The sequence below is a fragment of the Anoplophora glabripennis genome, unplaced genomic scaffold (genome assembly GCF_000390285.2).
Source record: "Anoplophora glabripennis isolate ALB-LARVAE unplaced genomic scaffold, Agla_2.0 scaffold376, whole genome shotgun sequence".
Classification (NCBI taxonomy): domain Eukaryota; kingdom Metazoa; phylum Arthropoda; class Insecta; order Coleoptera; family Cerambycidae; genus Anoplophora; species Anoplophora glabripennis.
In genome coordinates this window covers 241,975-259,559 of record NW_019416547.1, presented here as the reverse complement: position 1 = coordinate 259,559, position 17,585 = coordinate 241,975, and the positions used below count along the sequence as shown (strand labels likewise).

The 17,585-nt window shown below is 33.7% G+C and overlaps 1 protein-coding gene across 5 annotated transcripts in view; it reads right to left on the bottom strand.

Annotated features, from left to right (window-relative positions):
- LOC108910496 (kinase D-interacting substrate of 220 kDa B) overlaps positions 1–17,585 on the bottom strand; it is a 69,144-nt gene that overhangs the window by 11,777 nt on the left and 39,782 nt on the right. For all 5 annotated transcript variants that reach the window (XM_018715107.1, XM_018715104.2, XM_018715108.2 and 2 more), the window contains exons 2-21: positions 16,672–16,803; positions 16,421–16,618; positions 16,094–16,364; positions 15,711–15,928; positions 14,816–15,296; positions 14,594–14,758; positions 14,196–14,538; positions 13,996–14,144; positions 13,520–13,655; positions 13,263–13,467; positions 13,005–13,205; positions 9,825–10,034; positions 9,523–9,769; positions 9,307–9,472; positions 6,983–7,161; positions 6,632–6,918; positions 6,395–6,568; positions 6,209–6,344; positions 6,032–6,129; positions 1,710–1,866 (exon numbers count right to left, since the gene is read on the bottom strand). In XM_018715107.1, the coding sequence (XP_018570623.1) occupies positions 1,710–1,866; positions 6,032–6,129; positions 6,209–6,344; positions 6,395–6,568; positions 6,632–6,918; positions 6,983–7,161; positions 9,307–9,472; positions 9,523–9,769; positions 9,825–10,034; positions 13,005–13,205; positions 13,263–13,467; positions 13,520–13,655; positions 13,996–14,144; positions 14,196–14,538; positions 14,594–14,758; positions 14,816–15,296; positions 15,711–15,928; positions 16,094–16,364; positions 16,421–16,618; positions 16,672–16,782 (4,132 nt within the window). In that variant the 5' untranslated portion in view covers positions 16,783–16,803. The remainder of the gene's footprint in view (positions 1–1,709; positions 1,867–6,031; positions 6,130–6,208; positions 6,345–6,394; positions 6,569–6,631; positions 6,919–6,982; positions 7,162–9,306; positions 9,473–9,522; positions 9,770–9,824; positions 10,035–13,004; positions 13,206–13,262; positions 13,468–13,519; positions 13,656–13,995; positions 14,145–14,195; positions 14,539–14,593; positions 14,759–14,815; positions 15,297–15,710; positions 15,929–16,093; positions 16,365–16,420; positions 16,619–16,671; positions 16,804–17,585) is intronic.

The following is a 17,585-nucleotide window of genomic DNA, read 5'->3' as shown; positions in this document are numbered from 1 at the left end:
CCAACCAAGTGCAACATTGCCAAATTGAAACACTACATTAGTCACTAACGAATCTACAGAAACTCTCATTTGACTTTAGACGTACCCGATAAACCTCTTTAAGCACATTAGTGTATCTATTTTACGAAACACGCATTGGTTGTTCTTAAATACTTCCAAATCCTTGTAAAAATAAATTAATTTGAAGTTGTTCATTTTATAGTATCTATGTAAATAGTACACAAGGGTCAGATTCGGTCTGCACAATTTCAACTATGACAATTTGTTGCGGGTTGTCTAAATATATGACATCACACTAAAAGAATCTATTACACAGTTTGTCTAAATATGAATTAATGCACAAATAACAGACTTTCCTCCATTCTAACGAAGATTTTCTATAAAATGGAGTTAGTTTGAAACTCAAATTACTTTTTGTTGTAAAGCAATTTGTAATTTGCCGCTTTTGAACAAGTAAATTACAAATTTCTTTGCACCAAACAGTAATTTGAGTTTCAAACTAAGCCCATTTTATAGAAAATCTGCGTTAGAATGGAGGAAAGTCTGTTATTTGTGCATTAAATCATATTTAGACAAACTGTGTAATAAAATCTATAAAACGTATTGCTAATTCCTATTTGCTATAGAGCACTCTTAAGTAAACTGCATATCAATCCACCTGATGTGATTCGACAACAGGATAGACAAAAAAACAACACTCAATGTTAATTCGTTGAAAGAAAATGCCCAAATATGTCACCATCTTATTTTATTACATTTATTTTAGTTCTCAGTTTATCAGTTTACGAGACTGTGTTTTTAATATCGTTAGAAATTTTACGACTTACTACCCAAAATAATAGTTTTACTGTAATCGAAATAAAATTTGTATAGTGTAATATTCTTTTATTAAGTCCAATTTCATAGTAAAATTTTAAATGTTATTTAATTAAGAGTTTTGTGTAGTGTAGTATAACCTCATACAAATTTCTTTATTTCAGTGTTCAGTGTTGGTATGACATGTGTGTGCCTTTACTGTTCATCTGTGTGATAATTTGAAAAAAACATGTATAAGTATCAAGAAAAATGAGATTTGACAACAATGCGTGCTGAAGTTCCCAATTGCGACGCTAACCCGGCCAGTACTAGGGTATGATAATAAAAAAACAAAAAAGAACAGCTAGAAAAAAATCAAGTTTCACAATGGAATTTGAAAAACCAAACAAGTACCTCTAAGAATCAATAAATATGACCCCCATTCAAAATAACACCCTGTATAAGTGATGAAATGTCGTCGATATTTTAAGATGCCAATCGTTTTAATAAGATTCAAAAACACTTGAAAAATTTAAAAAGAAAAAACCAATAATCAAACTTCCACTGCAATTAAGATTCCAGCTTTTTCTATTAAATAAAATAAATTACTTACTATCACCACTAATATTTTTAAAAATATATTTAAATTTAATATATTCCTAAACGTTATGGCACTCGATTGAACTGGAATGCATATGTACAAAAAATAAATTATGGATCAAATCTAAACCCGTCACCAAAGATCTCGTTCTCTTTCCGAGAGGAACCTGGTTTGTTTGTTTTATTGAACGACGGTTCGTTGTACTCTACTTGAATGACGTTATCGTCATACTTCACTTTTTTACTGCTCTTTTCGTTAGGAGCTGCTGTGACACGTGACTTGTACGAAGTCTCTGCGTTATTATGAGATTCACCTTGAACGGATTCGGGGCTCGGTGGAATGACTGAAGTCTGGGGTACATCGGGTTCTATTACGATTTTTGTGTCTTCCGTTTCTTCTAGTACGTCCTCGCATGCTTCCTCGTTTAACGTTTGAAGAGCCCCGCAGATCATTTGCTCCTCTAAAGTTACCTGAAATAAGTGTTAATATTATTTTTTCAAAGGTATTTAGAAGTAACGTAAATAGCAAAAAATTTAATAAGCGGTTTTATTTTTCATTATTGATATAAAAATGTACAGGGTGAGACAATTTCGGCACTTTTGGGAGGTTTCTTATATTTTCGAACAAAAAGTAGTTCAAATGACCTGACTTTTCAGTTTCGAGAAAAATTAATATATTGATCCATTTGGAACATACGGGGTATTTTTCATTTTTGAAAGCAATGTTAAATAATCTTAGCTATATGTTAGATCAGTGGTTCTTAACCTGTGGTCCGCGAACTCCTGGAGGTAAGCAATCTCCTCCAAAGAGGTCCACGAAGTTTTTAGGAACATTTAAGCACTGATAACAGCTAATGAAGAAAATACACTCTCTTATGTCAGAGAGTTACTTATTGTTTATCTTTTCAAAATTTAGTTTGGTGTGCAATTTAGAATTAATATTTCAAACCCATTAAAATTGGGACTTATATCTATGTAAGTAACTTGGAGGTTCGCAACAAAAATATATTGAAAGGTGGTCCACGGTAAACAAAATGTCAAGAACCGCTGTGTTAATATTGGTGGTATAATTCAATACTGGACAGGGCATCTAGCCCACAGAATAATTGTATCCCACAATATCATTAATTAAAAATATTTTAACCTACTTTTCGTCTATCCCTTCGGGAAATACAAGAATTCTCCCAAAAGTGTCGAAATTAGTCTAATCTGTCAATATATATTTTTTTCAAATTAAAAGCGATAGTAAAATTACAGCAAATAAGTCATGCACTGTCATCCTAGACAAAATTTTCATCCAGGAGTTGGGCTAAATTCTAATAAACCAACAGTTTAGAGAAAAATCTAAAACCTAATCTTTATAACAGACCGCTTCAACCTTACATACCTGATACTGAGAGAGCATGAAAATATTTCTCAATTATTGAATATTTACAAAGATTTACAAAAAAAATTTGAATATACAGGGCGTAACTCTAAGTGAGGCTCAGTTTTTTTTAGGGGTAATAACATGTGCTCCCCAGAATACTAATCAATCAGATAGTCCAGTAGTATTTAAAAAAAATTAATATACAGGATGTCCTGTTCATGTTTCAAAATAACTTGCGTGCAAGTTCCTTATGGGAAAATAATGGAGGTAGTTCATGTAACGTTTTTTTCTTAGACGCCCTGTCTTCGAGATACAGTGTGTTAAAGTTGTTACTTCCCAGATAGTTTTAAATGTTTAAAATTATATTCTTAAATGCAAAGACTATTGATAGCTAAGTCTTCGGCCCATTCAATGGTAACGTCCTCTTTCCATTTAATATTCTGTTAAAGTGCTTGTGCCGATGTATGTGAGCAAAAAAATACAACTTCATTTTTCTCAAAAATGGTACATACTACCGAATTTCGACAAGTATACCTTTTTTTTTGTAGTATGCTTCAGAGTATACAAAACCGTTTAGAAATGTAACAAATTTTAACTTTTAACATATTTTTTTTTTCAATTGTACCGCTTCCAATTACCAGTATCGGTGACACTGCTTTTCAGAAAAAAACCGTATGTACATTTTTCATAACATACAGTTGATGTTTACTCGTGTACAAACTTTGACATTTTTACTCAAAGATAATTAAGGAAAACCACTTGGAAAGTAACAATTTCAACACACTGTATCTCGAAAGCAAGGCGTTAAAGAAAAAACGTTACTTACATAAACTACCCCCTATTATTTTCCTACGACGAACTTGCATACAAGTTTTTTGGAAACATGAACGGGACACTGTATAATATATAAATTAGCTAAAATTAGTATGTGGATAGGTACACATTACTAATATAAGTAAAACTAATTTGTTTTTACATAGCTTACGAGAAGGTACTTTGACAACTGTCTGAGAGAAATATTAGTTTTTAGTGGACACTTAATAGAATTAGTATAATCCAGTGTAGTGTTTTATTAAATTTAATATTATAGGACAATTTAAAGTGGTGTTTAACTCATGTAAGTGTAATGTGTAGTGTAAGTGTAGTGTAGTGTAAGAGCAGTGTAAGTGTTGTGCAAGTGTAGTGTAGTGTAAGTGTAGTGTAGTGTAAGTGTAATGCAGAGTAAGTGTAGTGTAAGTTTAACTTTATTTATTTCAGTCTTTAGTAACGGTATAATGTGTTTGTTTATCTTCATTGTTAAATATCTGCGTGATATGAAAAAATATGCATACAAATCAAGAAAAATGAGATTTGATCACAATACATGCTTATACTAGCTCCTTTGAACATGTGGTATAAAAATTACAAAAAAATCAGTTTTTACAAAGTAATTTGAGAAAACAAACTTATATGTGTTTCTAAAGATCAAAGGTCCTCTGTATAAATATAATCCCCATTCAAAATTACACCCTGTATAATAAACTTATTTGAAATTATTTTATGTTAAACCATAATTTTATCTACTATATTATTTACACAGTGGATATGCGGATGGAGTTGAAAAAAGGATTTTTTAAATTCTCATTTCATGAAAAACTCCCTCCTACTTCAAGTGTACAAACATTTCTTCTTGAGCCAAAATATACAGGATGTTCCTACAAAAAAATAGTTAATAATATAGTAGGTAACTTTGTTCATAGAATGATGGGTTCATTAAAAAATACATAAGTAGCTAATTATTATTATTTTTTTTGTTTCATACAGGGTATCTTTGTATTGCTTTAATGATAGATCTCAATGGCAAAAAAATTTTTGAATTGTAGTAGGAATAGACATAAAAAAACATCGAAGTTTTTTTTTTGATGTAATATATCGTATGATGACATCGATGTTAGAATGATATATCGAAAAATACTTCAATATTTTCAATACATCGATCGTTTTTATAGAGTTTAATATGATTATAGTTTTAAAATACCTAAAAATGAAACAAAATGTACCTGAAAGTGAAGGCAAGAAAAATGAAAGATGCGTATTGGTCAAAAACCTTTATTATTAACCAAAGAAAATGGGAAAAAATTTTGGGATTCTTAATGCATTTTCAAAAATTTTCAAAATGGTGTGAAATAAGCTAAATTTCAAAACAAAATTTTTTTTCAATCAATAAAAAAAATAGAAAACGAAAAAACACTGAAATTTATAAAAAATGTTTTTTATAAGAAAAAAAATTTTTTTTTTCAAAAATGGAAATCATTGAAAAAACTTCGTTTTTTTTCGAAAATTGAAAAAAAACAGTGAAGATGGGTCCAGATAATTTTGATCTATTTTTTTCAAAAAGTACATTTAAAAACAAAAATTTTGAAAAAAAAAGCCCCAATAACTCAATTTTTGAAAAAGTTATGGTTATTTAAAAAGAGGCTATTTTTTCAAAAATTCAAGTTTTTTGTTGGGTGAAAACATTTGAAAAAATTCTCGAGGTTTTCAATGGAGTAGAAAACAATAAAAAAATTTCAGCCAAATCGAAAGGGGTCAGTGTTAAAAGTGGTCAATTTGGCAAGGAATGCCCCACATGTATCAAAAATGTGATATTATTTTTGTAAAAATTTTGGTTTATCTACAATAGAAAATGTTCTTTTTGCACCTGTCAAACCTCGTACAAGACATGAAAAAATGTTATTAGGAAAAGCTGTTCAGAATTAAAATTTATGGCCATATGCCAAAACTGGAAGTAATCATCATATATGCCCATGCCGAAAATTTTTATTCTAAACAGCTTCTAACAAAATCTTACTCTATTAGGACACTTTACCTATAGAAAACTCAGAAAATGAAAAATGTTCCACGAATTAGTTTCCGATCAAACAGATTTGATTTTTTATTTCCTGTAATTTATACCAATTTTTTTTTCCATTGACACAGATTGTTAAAATAATATAAGGGCACCCAGTATTAAATATTGAAAAACAATAAACTACTTATGTGCTTTGTAACAAGCTCAACGCAGTATTTAAGTTCTAAGAACAAAGTCACCTAATATTTTTTTAACAGTTTTTTAATAGCAGACTGTATATGCTGACCCACTTTAAACTGCATTTTTGAACGTTTGAACACAAGCAAAATTTTTAACGAGTGACTTTTCTTCATAAAATGAAAAATAAAAAAGATTTTTCTCTCTTCAGCTCCATCCGTACACACTGTATAAATAAGAAATTTAACATTGTGACTTACCTGTTTTTCAATGATACTTTGTTTTCTTTGTGGTGGTCCGTCCACCTGCATTTTACCCGATTCTTTATCGCTGGAACCACTGCCCTTGTTGATGCTACCTATAAAAAACTTAATTCTTTCAAAACATATTCACTTACATTTAAAAACATTTTAATAAACAAATTAAATAATTTTTACCTCTCCTTTCTAGATGCTTCACACTTTTAACAGGCTTAACCTCGTCCTGGTGCAACAAGCAAGTGATTTCGTGCTCCCTCAGCGATATCAGCGCAACTTTAAACATTTCCCAATCTCCGAAAGACATGCTCAACAACTACAAATCAAGAAAATCATTAACATTTCAGCAAAAGAATACGCTCTAACCTTTTTTAGTTCGTCCAAGTCACAGTGCAACAACACCCGACCGTTAATGTTGTTCTCTTTAATGATTTTAATGTAATTTGGTAACGCGGCGGGATTTAAATCCTCCATCTTCGAAAGGAGCTTGCACACTCCCTCAACGTTTAGCGCAGACAGTCTGGTTTCGAGGACTTCGGGCTAAAAAATATCGAGTCTATAGTAAAGAGTAAATAATGAAATAAAAAAAAACTAAAATAATACCTGTAATATTGTAATGGGAGCTAAAGGTACTTGCTGCTGAATGGGCATGGGATCGTTCCAGTGCTGCCAACCCAGTATCCCATGCTGCACTTGAGAGTACAGCATAGACTGTCCGACGGGTGTTGCTTTAGGGGTGGTTCTTACCCTTCTGACTAATGCGGGTTTTGGGGAATTCCATTCGTTCGCATTCGGCCAGCCAGACATTTGCTGAATGGACTGAGGCGTTAGGCTCATATTTCTCGACGGACCCATAAGCAGCCCATCGTCTTCCAGACACTGGGTTTCTTCTGTAAACATCAAATTTAACGGGATATTTATTGACAAACACACTTTTCACATCAATATACTCACCTTTAATAACTTTTTTGAGGTAAGGATCCAAATTAATGGTGAACGGTAGGAATATCTTTAGGTCACTAACTAAAAGACTCGACCGGTGAAACGTTAAGAAAATGTCGAATTTCTTTTCGTCCCTATCCAGTTCCAAAAGAGGTTCTGTGTCTTTCACCGATGGAATATGTGGCCGGATCCTACAAAAATTAAAGATCAAGAGTTGAAACGAAAACCCCGTTTTGTCTGACAAAGTACAGCGATATTCCTGTAGATACACAAAATAAATTTCTATTCTCATCTCACAAAATAGGTCGAAATAACAAGAAATAGTGCTTATTTCTGATGGAAAGCTATGTAGTTGCCTTCGCCAGAAACAACAGTAGATGTAATAAATTAATTAAAATATAAGTTAAAATTACAACCTAACATTAAAAACTTGAGTAAAAGCATTCGATACATTCAAATTGTATGGAAATTGGAATGCGGCATTTCTCTAGTAATTTTTTTAAAGAATCGAGGACATATTAGTCATCAGAATTGAGCAATTGAATAATGACCACATTCTAACCTCAAAAGAGTCAGGTAATCAAATTTCTATATACAAAGTGTTTCTGAAATAAGTGTATTCCTTGAAAAGGGCACGAAAATGAGCAATTTTTATTAATTTTTTTTCGAGAAAATGAATTAAGAAAATTAACCATAAATGTAAGCCGACCCTGTGCATCTTGTGCACGTGCGTTGTGTAGCAGTATTACTCGTGACATTGGCCGAGAAGTGGGTGTATCTAACAGTACCCAGTGGGGTATACTAAGGGGACAATTATTACACCCATATCAATTATAAAGGGTTCAGGCATTAAATAATAATGATTTTCAGCCCCTTGTGGAATTTTGGCAGTGGTTTCGACATCAAATAGCACAAGATCTCGATTTTACAAGCAAGGTGTTTTTTACGGAATGTTATTTTACTAGAGACGGCATACTAAATTTTCACAATATTCACTATTGGTATGATGCAAATCCTCACGTACAGAGATCTCGGTTCCAGCAACGGTTTTCAGTGAATGTGTGGTATGGTGGCTTTGGTGACAGAATTCTGACCGTCGTTTGGAAACATGTTTATTAGCACATGGAAACAACTTTGTAAATCATATCATCTATTGATAAGTAATTCGTTTATTTGTTTAATTTTTGTGTTACTTTTAAACAAGATATTGAGGATTGCTTTCGGTGTGCAGCAAAATAAAACTCTCTCTCTCAACAATAAAATAAAAGTTTTTTTATTGAAAACAAAGTGTAGTGAAAAGAAATTTTGTTGGGGCGAGCGTTTGTTGGAGAGTCTGGTGTGGAGTTGCTCCCAGGTATATGTATCACTTATTTCAGAAACACCCTCTATAGGTTTGTCTGGGCGCTTGATGACTGCGTGGAACAATGGAAAGAAACAAATAAAATAAAAAACCTTGTTTGCCCAATAAATACTACCAAAGTTGTACATTGCTGATTGTAAATGTTATAAAAAAATTTACTTATTGTCTTTACAGCTGTGTAGGTATCTATTATTTTCCAGTAGGTACACTAATAAATTATTAATATGTATAAGACAATAGTACATAAATGAAAGGTCAAAAAAAAAACAATTTTAAAAACAAGCTTTTATTAAAATGCACTAAAAAAAAATTAACCAAGATCAGTAGGTTCACGTTCTTATGTGATTTAAAAGCTTGTGGCGAGGTTTATTCCTAATTGGAATTTTTATTTTAAGGGGTAAGTTAAGGAAATTATGCGTCAAGCTTTTAAATAGCATAAGATGAACATACTGATCTTGGTTTATTTTATTTTTTTCAGTGCATAAAAGATTGTTAACCAATTTTTTTTTTACTATTCATTTATGTACTGTTTAGTAAAAAAAAATGTTGTCCACCATATTGAATTTAGTGTGACATCATTTTATTTTCGTATTATTCTCAGCAAACCCTTTCATTTGATACCCACATCATGGGGGTGCATAAAAAATAAATGGTCCGCCATCTTAGTTAACCATGCATTGTCATCCAAACTAAACGTGTATGGAAAATTTCAGGTCAATCAGATGAGGATTAACTGTTTTAAAATTCATTTGCAAGATTTGACCGATACTAACAAGGCAAGTTAAATAAAAGCTTGTAAAAAGCTTGCAAAAAAACAAATAAAATACTTCTAAATGATTTAAATTTACAGCTCGATTTAGTTCTTATGCAACAATTTAATTTTTATTTTGTTGTGTATTTCTCTCTTCTTCATAATATGATAGGCAACCCTAATACCCAATTTCTAGCCCTTAAAGTGTAAATATTTATGACTCACTTATCGTAAATTGACTTCAGCGAGGTATTGTCATCCAAAGTGTCCTCGTACAAATCGTAGTGATAAATAATCCAAGACGTCCGGAACGGCCACTGTTCCGTGATATTGATCCAAGAGGCTAACCGATACCAGTTGAAATCGATTTGGAATGCTTTAAGTAAACGCCCTGAAGAAAGATGTACATATAAATTTGTCTAAAGTGGCCGAAAACAGTACCTGTCACATACACGACGTTCATCAGTCTTCTCATGGAACGAGGATTCACATCGCTAAAGTAATCGTCAGTAAGTAACATTTTGGTGAGATCTTGTGCTCCTCCTATCCTATTCAGATTCGACCCTATAGAGCTGGCTACTGATTCGGATGTTTTGAATTTACGAGAGCCTTTTCGGCCCGCAAACTTCCCGAGGTTCTCCTGGCTGGACATTAGTGCTTTTTCGTTCGACAACCTTCTGCTGGATGACTAAAAAATTGCCAAGGTTGTTTTCAACTGAAACTGAGTCTATTGTTAAACTTACCGATCTGGCTAGGAAACTGTTGAGGTTGTCGTCGTCTGCCGACCAAGATCCCGTCTGTTTCCGATGGACGGCGGCGGTCTGTTGAGCAATTTTAACTTTCCTCAACCCTGAATTTTGCAAATAAAATGGCAAGTGCACCATGTTATTTAAGTAATTGTGGCCTCCGATATTGCTTTCGCTAAACAACCTCCTTGTATTCATTTCTACAGCCTGTGACGACAAAGAACTTTATGAAAGGGGAATTCTTTATTAAATTAAAACAAGAGTTAGTCTCAATTTACACAAACACATCTAACATTAATTGGCAGTTAATTTTGTGAACTGAAGACAGGAATTCATTACAGTTTTTCATCACTAAAACAAAATACAGAGTGTTATTGAATGTGACAGTTTCCTTTTAGCTTGCATTTGCAGGTGTAAAAATAAATGATTAAAAAAACGGCTAGATACAACTTTTAAAAGAGAATAAAAATAAACTTTTAAAAAAAAATTATATTTTATTTTTGGCTTTCATGTTTTTTTTCTATTAAAGGTATTAAAGGGACATATACAATTAGACAGAGGAAAATGAGTCAATTTTGAGTAATTTTTTAAACTAGGAAATATTCATTCTACATTCATTCCACTGTAGGTGTAGATGTAGGATATTTAAGTATAAAAAAAAATGTTTTTGAATTCATTCTTCGTCAAAATGGCGGAACTGTGGTAGTCACAGAAAGGTTGCGGCGTGACTTCCAAAATGGTATACAGCCTCTAGTTCTCCATGAAATTCGAGCTGCATTAAAATATAAAAATTTTCTTATTTTAAAGAGTTTCTATCTGACGTTGAGAAAAATTTAAAAAATGCAAATTTGAAAAAATGGTACTCATTTAAAGACAAAAATCAAATTTTCATGCAAAATTTCTGCAGAATTTGTATAAAAATGTTTTTTCAAAATTTCCCAAAATCAATTTGTGTCATATAAAAGGTAATAATGTTATCAACATTTCTACCAAGGGGAAACTCAATTGGTTCAATAGTTTTTGTGTAATTATAATAATCGAGTACACCAGTTTCGAGAAAAATAGTAAATCCCCCTTCTTATTCTATCTTTTGCAGATGGAGTCGTTCGACAAATGAGCGTAGCTGTGAACAAAAGAGCAACTATAAACTGTAAAAAACTTGGGTGGCTATTAACCGAAACTTGTCCGGAAACAGTTAATTCTCCTACAAACATCCGGTCGAAGAGTGTACCTGTGTGCTCTTGCTTCTACATGCGGCGTGCGCTCCGGACCTGAGCGGACATGCAGAACGTTTACGGGCTATAACCTCAGAAGTATTTCAAAATTTGCTTTCAAATTTTCAGAATATCAGTTCTATTGTTTAAGAATATAAAGAAAAATCGATTTTCTGATCGTTGTAATTGTATAAGTCCCGATAATTAATTAATAAATTCAAATAGTTTTCTAAGAAATCTTATCAAATCAAGTCAAACAATAGTTTTCAATACGGAAAATATAGACATGCAAAAGATATATTTTAGAAAACAAGTAAAACAACCTAGAATCGCGCTAGAATCGAAAACACTTCAGAAATCTTAAATTTTCTAATAAATAAAAATATGCTAAGAGGAAACCCCACTTATGATGATATATAAGAATAGACATAAGGGACTAATATGCAGATTGAACAAAGCACAGAATAAAGAAGTCTTTACTTTATTTTGTACTTAAAAAACTTAGACAGTATTTCTATATTTGTTCATCAATATTTGGGAGGCTTAATTGGCCACTTTCTCCAAGAAAATTAACAAAAACAAAAAAAAAATGACTGAACTTTATACAGGGTGTAACAGTTTTTTTTTTTGGTGGTGCTTGCAAGATTTACAGGAATTATTGTTAACCAATATCTGAGATATAACTCGTTTTCTGCTGTTACCTTTTTAAACCAACTTTATAATACTCAGAGAATGATAGAGTGATACTGCAATGGAGAATAATTTTGTAGAAGGGGATTACTTTTGTATGACTTTGCAACTGCAACACATTTTAAAGTCAACATATTTTTTATGCCAATGCCGCTGAAGCACAGAACATTAAAAACTTTGAAGTGTTTCAAAGTTTTAAAAAATTTATCTTTCTTGAGTTATTTGTTAATTGTTTGAAGTTTTCAATAAAAAGTATTTGTTACTATTTATTTCTTAAAGCACTGTGTATAGTTTGTAAATCTCAATGTCAATGACCTCTGAGATTGATCTAGTTTAGGGGTAATACATAGTCCACCCGATATAAGGTTTGTTTCTGCAGCTCTATCAAACTGTTTTCAAACTATCAAATATACTCGGTCACTTAAGTTGTTACCTTAGAGCATATACGACTGGAGGCAGCATCTTAGTGGCCTAGAGAGTGTAGTGGAGGTTTAGAGAGAGAGAGGGGTATAGGAGTGTATATGCTATCTCTCTCTAGCAACATGCAATCGCGTACTGCTAGAGAGAGATGGCATATACCCTCATATACCCCTCTCTGTCTCTCTGTCTAAACCTCCGCTACACTCTCGGCGACCGAGACGCTGCCTCCAGTAGTATATGCTCTAAGGTTGTCATACTTTCACCGAGTTTAAGGTCACAAACCAATTGGTCAATTATCTTTGATAGTTCAGATCAGTCCTCAAATGCTGCAAGCCCTAGGAGGGCCAAAAACAAACAGCCACTGTTAATTAGGCGAACCAAGAATGGCCAAATATATCACCTCTTCATTTTAATATAATTATTTTAGTTTTCAGTCTATCAGTTTACGAGATGTAGCTAATTTCACGACTTTCTGCATGTAGTATTAGTTTTTACTGGAATCAAAATAGAGTCTGTATCGTACAGTGTTATGTATAACCTTACAGTTATTTATTTCAATGTTTCGTCGGTGGTTGTGTGGTTTCACTGTTAAATTTGTGACATGCATAAATATGCCTCCATACAAAATTACACCCTGTATAACTATCGGTCTTAGTATTCCTACATTTGTCCTAGTAAATAAGGCTAATAAAGACAACAGATTGCCAATTAAAGCATGGTACAACACATAAAAAGTTTAACGACAACTTTTAGACTGACCTTCTCCCAAGCGACCTGTTAGAATATAAATGTATGCGTTAATAAAAAAAATAAAGCATTAAAAGCACAAAACGTATGTGAACGATGGGCTTACCTTAGCTATAACATGGGGATCTATCGCTAATATCACAATGAAAGGGGTATTCGCATCGGAGAAGAGTATATGTACGGTGTCCAGCACCAGAAGCACCTTGTCCTGCTCGCAGCTATCCAAACCGTCCACGACGATGACCAATCTGGTCTGCTGAGAGTTCAATCTGTCCAGACACTTGACCATTTCCTTCATTAAGTTTACCTATAAAAGATATCAAATACTTTTCACGTCCATTTCTTCCAAGGGACATTTGATTACCTCTTGCCTCAAAGTCTGTAAGAACCCCTCGGATTTGAGCGTCTCCAATTTAGAAATGGACTTCTGCAAGTGTCTGCGCTGCGAAAAGAACACAGTCTTCAGCAGCTTGCTCCACGTGTATAAGTTTGCGACGGCGGCGATGCCCAATAGTAACGCCGCTATTATTAATATGATTTTCAAAGTGAAGCTCGTCATCTGATCGTACCTGAAGACGATAATACAAGAAAATTGTTTGAAACGATGTTTTTCTTACTCACTCATCCTTACTGACATGTATAAGATAAATGGTCAAGGCACACGTTCCTGTAATTATCATCATAAAGGTCATTTCGAATAAAGCGACGTAAGGCAGACAACACATCTTTCTCCAAGTCCATGATGAGGAGGATTTCACTAAAATAATGTAATAACAATAGCCGGCAATGATTTGCTTCAAGGTTAACAAAACCGTGATACAAAAAAACCACATTCTAGTGCAAAATTGTGACATCGTAGTTAAGATTTGGTCTGTCAATTGTAAAATTAGACTTCTCTTTTGGATTGTCTGTTTCTAAAGTTCGTTGTGGTCGAGAAAATACATACAAACACATTTAAATTGAAAGTTAAAGCAAGAACACAAATTTAAAACCGAAGTAGACTTACTGTCAATCTTATGTCATTTTAAAATTCACTGTCATAAAAACATAACCTCAATTAAATTATAGGTTAGAGATCTGTCAAAAATATTACTCACCTGGTTTTGGTTTAAAACTTCTATACAATCTCGTAGCAAGAGCTCCATATTGAATCTCTATGGCATCATATAAGGAACCAAGCATTTGTACTACAGAATTTTCACCTCCAGCCGTACTTGTAACTCTCGTCTGGTCGGTGAAAAAAAACCTGCAACCAGAATCGTTTATAAGAGTTTTATAAACGTTCCTCACTTTTCACCTTATAGGATGCGCCCCGGCAGCATCGCTAACCTGACCCGGTGGATGACAAAATAAAATTTGCAAAATGAGCTTCAAATTGTTCATCTTCCTCGTCAGCTTTAAGTTAAAATTATACGGCCAGTCCCAGTCATACCTCTTGCTGGCGAACCATATCAAAGCCAGAAAAATATAACTTAACACTAGAATCGCTACACCCACACTAAGTCCGACTATCCAAGACTGCAGAGACAGTCCCAAGATTGTACCGATTATCACACAGAAATGTACGAGCACCAAGAACAGTAAAACGGTAAACTGGAAGACTGGGTCTACCCATTCTCGAGCAAAATTTTTCATTTCCTCTAAAAAAAAATAAATATAAAAATTGTGAAGCACGATCCAATTAGCGTGGCTTACCTCTAAGTTTATTTAACAAAAACGATTTACCACTACCCCATTTGGCATATAACCCCACTGTTATAGGCATGGACAGCGAGGGTTCACTTAAAATATCAGCGAGGGCACTACTATAGAGATCATAACCTAACATATTTTCATTGTCTTCATTTGTATTTAACCTTCCTGCAAACGATAAATTTTTTTATGCTTAGTTATTAAGAACTTGGGTAAAAAACTTACTTGCTCCAAATATTTGTCCTAAAATAGTTTTCTGGTGACTAATATCTATATTATAAGGCGTCTCTCCTGCCCTATTCGGCCTATAAAGCAATTGACTATTTTTTGGATTACGCAGCAAAATTTCCACTATTCCTTTAGACCGAGCTCTCATTGCTATATGTAGAGCGGTATCTCCCTTCTTATCCGCTGCAGAAACTTTAGCCTTCTTGTCCAGCAACAACTGGACGATTTCCGCGTTTCTCGAACGGACAGCTTTCAAAAGAGGAGTGTCTCCGTCCTTGGTCGCTATCTCCAGATCCGGGTTACAGCTAAGAAGGAGTTTTACTATGTTAACATTGCCTTTTTCGACGGCCATGTATATCGCGGTCTTGCGGTCTTTGCCTGGTATATCCACATCTGCGTATTTCTTCAGTAGAGCTTCTACTACACCCCTGTGACCACCCTTGACCGCATGTATTAAATTTGTGTCTCCAGACCGGTCCTACAACCATTTGCAGAAAATAGAAAAGTATATCATACAATGTATGTGTGTGTGTGCAATTCTAGTGCATCGTATCGGTTGTTCTCTCCAATTGAAATGAAAAAAATAAATAATTCCTTACGTGTTGTTCAACTTACTGGTTGTTCAACAAAATTAGCCAGTTGGCTACATTTAATAAAAGGGCAAAATACGATCTCATCAATTAGATGGCGCTAGTGTTTTGTCACAACAACGTGTATTATGTATGAACTTCTGTAATTAATCATATATTTTAACTCAAGAACAGCAAAAAATAGATTTAATTTGAATAGAGTCTAATCTATTATGAATTTGAAAAAAAAGCTCAAGCGTCTACTGAAAGAACTGCATCTTAAGTATCTACGAAGGAGTTTTTAATCTAGTATCAATATTTACTTGAATGTTTATGTAAGCACCAGCTGCCATTAATGCAGTAGCAATTTCGTAATACCCTTCCTTACAAGCAATTGTCAGCGGGCTGTATCCGTCTTTGTCTAAAGCGTTTACATTGGGCTTGTGTTCTAATAACAGGCTCACTACGTCCACGTGGTTTCCGTAAGTGGCGACTAAAAGCGCTGTCCACGAGTACATCCCCGCTGTGTCTACATTCGCACCTAAAATTAAAAAATATTTTGTTTTATTAACAGCCAGAGCTCAGTTTTTGTTGAAAATTGCAAACAATTAACTAGCGAATGGTTGCAAAAACCAAAGAGAACAAAAATAAATTAAAATCATAATATATCTTTAAATACAGAAACTGAATTAACACACATTCTTACCCGCTTTCAGCAATATTTCTACGATTTCCGTATAACCTTTCCGGCTAGCCCAAACTAGGGCTGTCGTTCCATATTTATCACCTACATTCACTTTTGCCCCCTGATGCACTAAAGCTTCCACTATCTGAGTATATCCACGACCCGCAGCCCATAGTAATGAGGAAATATGAAAGTTTCCATGAGCATTTACATCGGCACCACGCTCGATAAGAAATAATGCAACGTCTATGCGACCTTTGTACGTGGCCCACATCAGTGGGGTCCATCCGCCCTAAAATACAAGTATATTTAAGCTACGATAAATCCGAATTCCATTTTATATTATACCATATCCCTGTGGTCAATTTCGGCATTGTGTTCTAATAGTTGACAAACGATATCGACGTAGCCTTCCTTGGACGCGCACAGAAGTGCCGTCCATCCATCATTGTCTTCGGAATTTGGATCAGCACCATGACTCAGCAGTTCGCGAATGTGTGAGGATCTGCCTTTGGACGCTGCCACCATAAGTGCGGTGGTCCCATTCTGAAAAACTTTACAAGTAGAATGCATGCTTTTATTTGAATTAGTTGACTCACCTCATCTTTATCATCAATCTGTACTTGTTTATTTTCAAGAAATGACTGCAGTCCTTGTAAGTTGTCATTGTTTATGTAATCAGTCAATGAGCGGAAGCACAATGACACCATCGACTCGGTACGGTGCAGCGTCTAGAAATAAAAAATGTTATTCAGATGTCAACACAGAAACGTAAGTGTGTCCAGGTTGTATACAGCGACCGGAATTAAAGGTATTATTCCGCTTCAATCTCAGCAACCAATTAGAGAAGTATTAAAATTTATTTATAGGATACTGTGGGATGTTATTGGGTGTAAGGCATACTTAAGTTAAATGCAAATTGCTTAAATACACTTATCGGCACTTAAACAACAAGAGACAGTACAGAACGAAAACTAAAAGGAGGGTCAAGCCTATGTACAACTTACTATGTTCCTTTTATAGTAATAAACCATTTTGCGAAATTAAATTCAACTTGAAATTGAATTACTTTACGTACAGATCTTACAGTTTTCACGATAAAAGTGTAACACAACAAGACCAGTTGTTTGAGTCTTGGATTCGTACATACTTCCATAGAACACATAAATCTTGTGATTGTCTAGCATTAACGATTCTTTTATAGTGCTCCTAAACTAATGTGGGACGGAAAATTGCAATTGGATTAAAAAATGTTGGCACTAGTGAACAAAAGGCTATTAGCATAGTGGTTGCCAAAAGTTCTCAAGTACAATGCAATTTTGACAACAGTTCCAAGTGAACGCAATTTTGAAGAATATAATTCAAAAATTATTTATGCTCTCTGCAATCATTTACACTATATATGGCAAAAATGAGTAAATCTTTAACATTTGGAGAATATATATGAATTACTGGAATATCTAAGTAAAAATGTAAAAACATTCAAGTAAGTATGTTCTTTATTTAATTTATT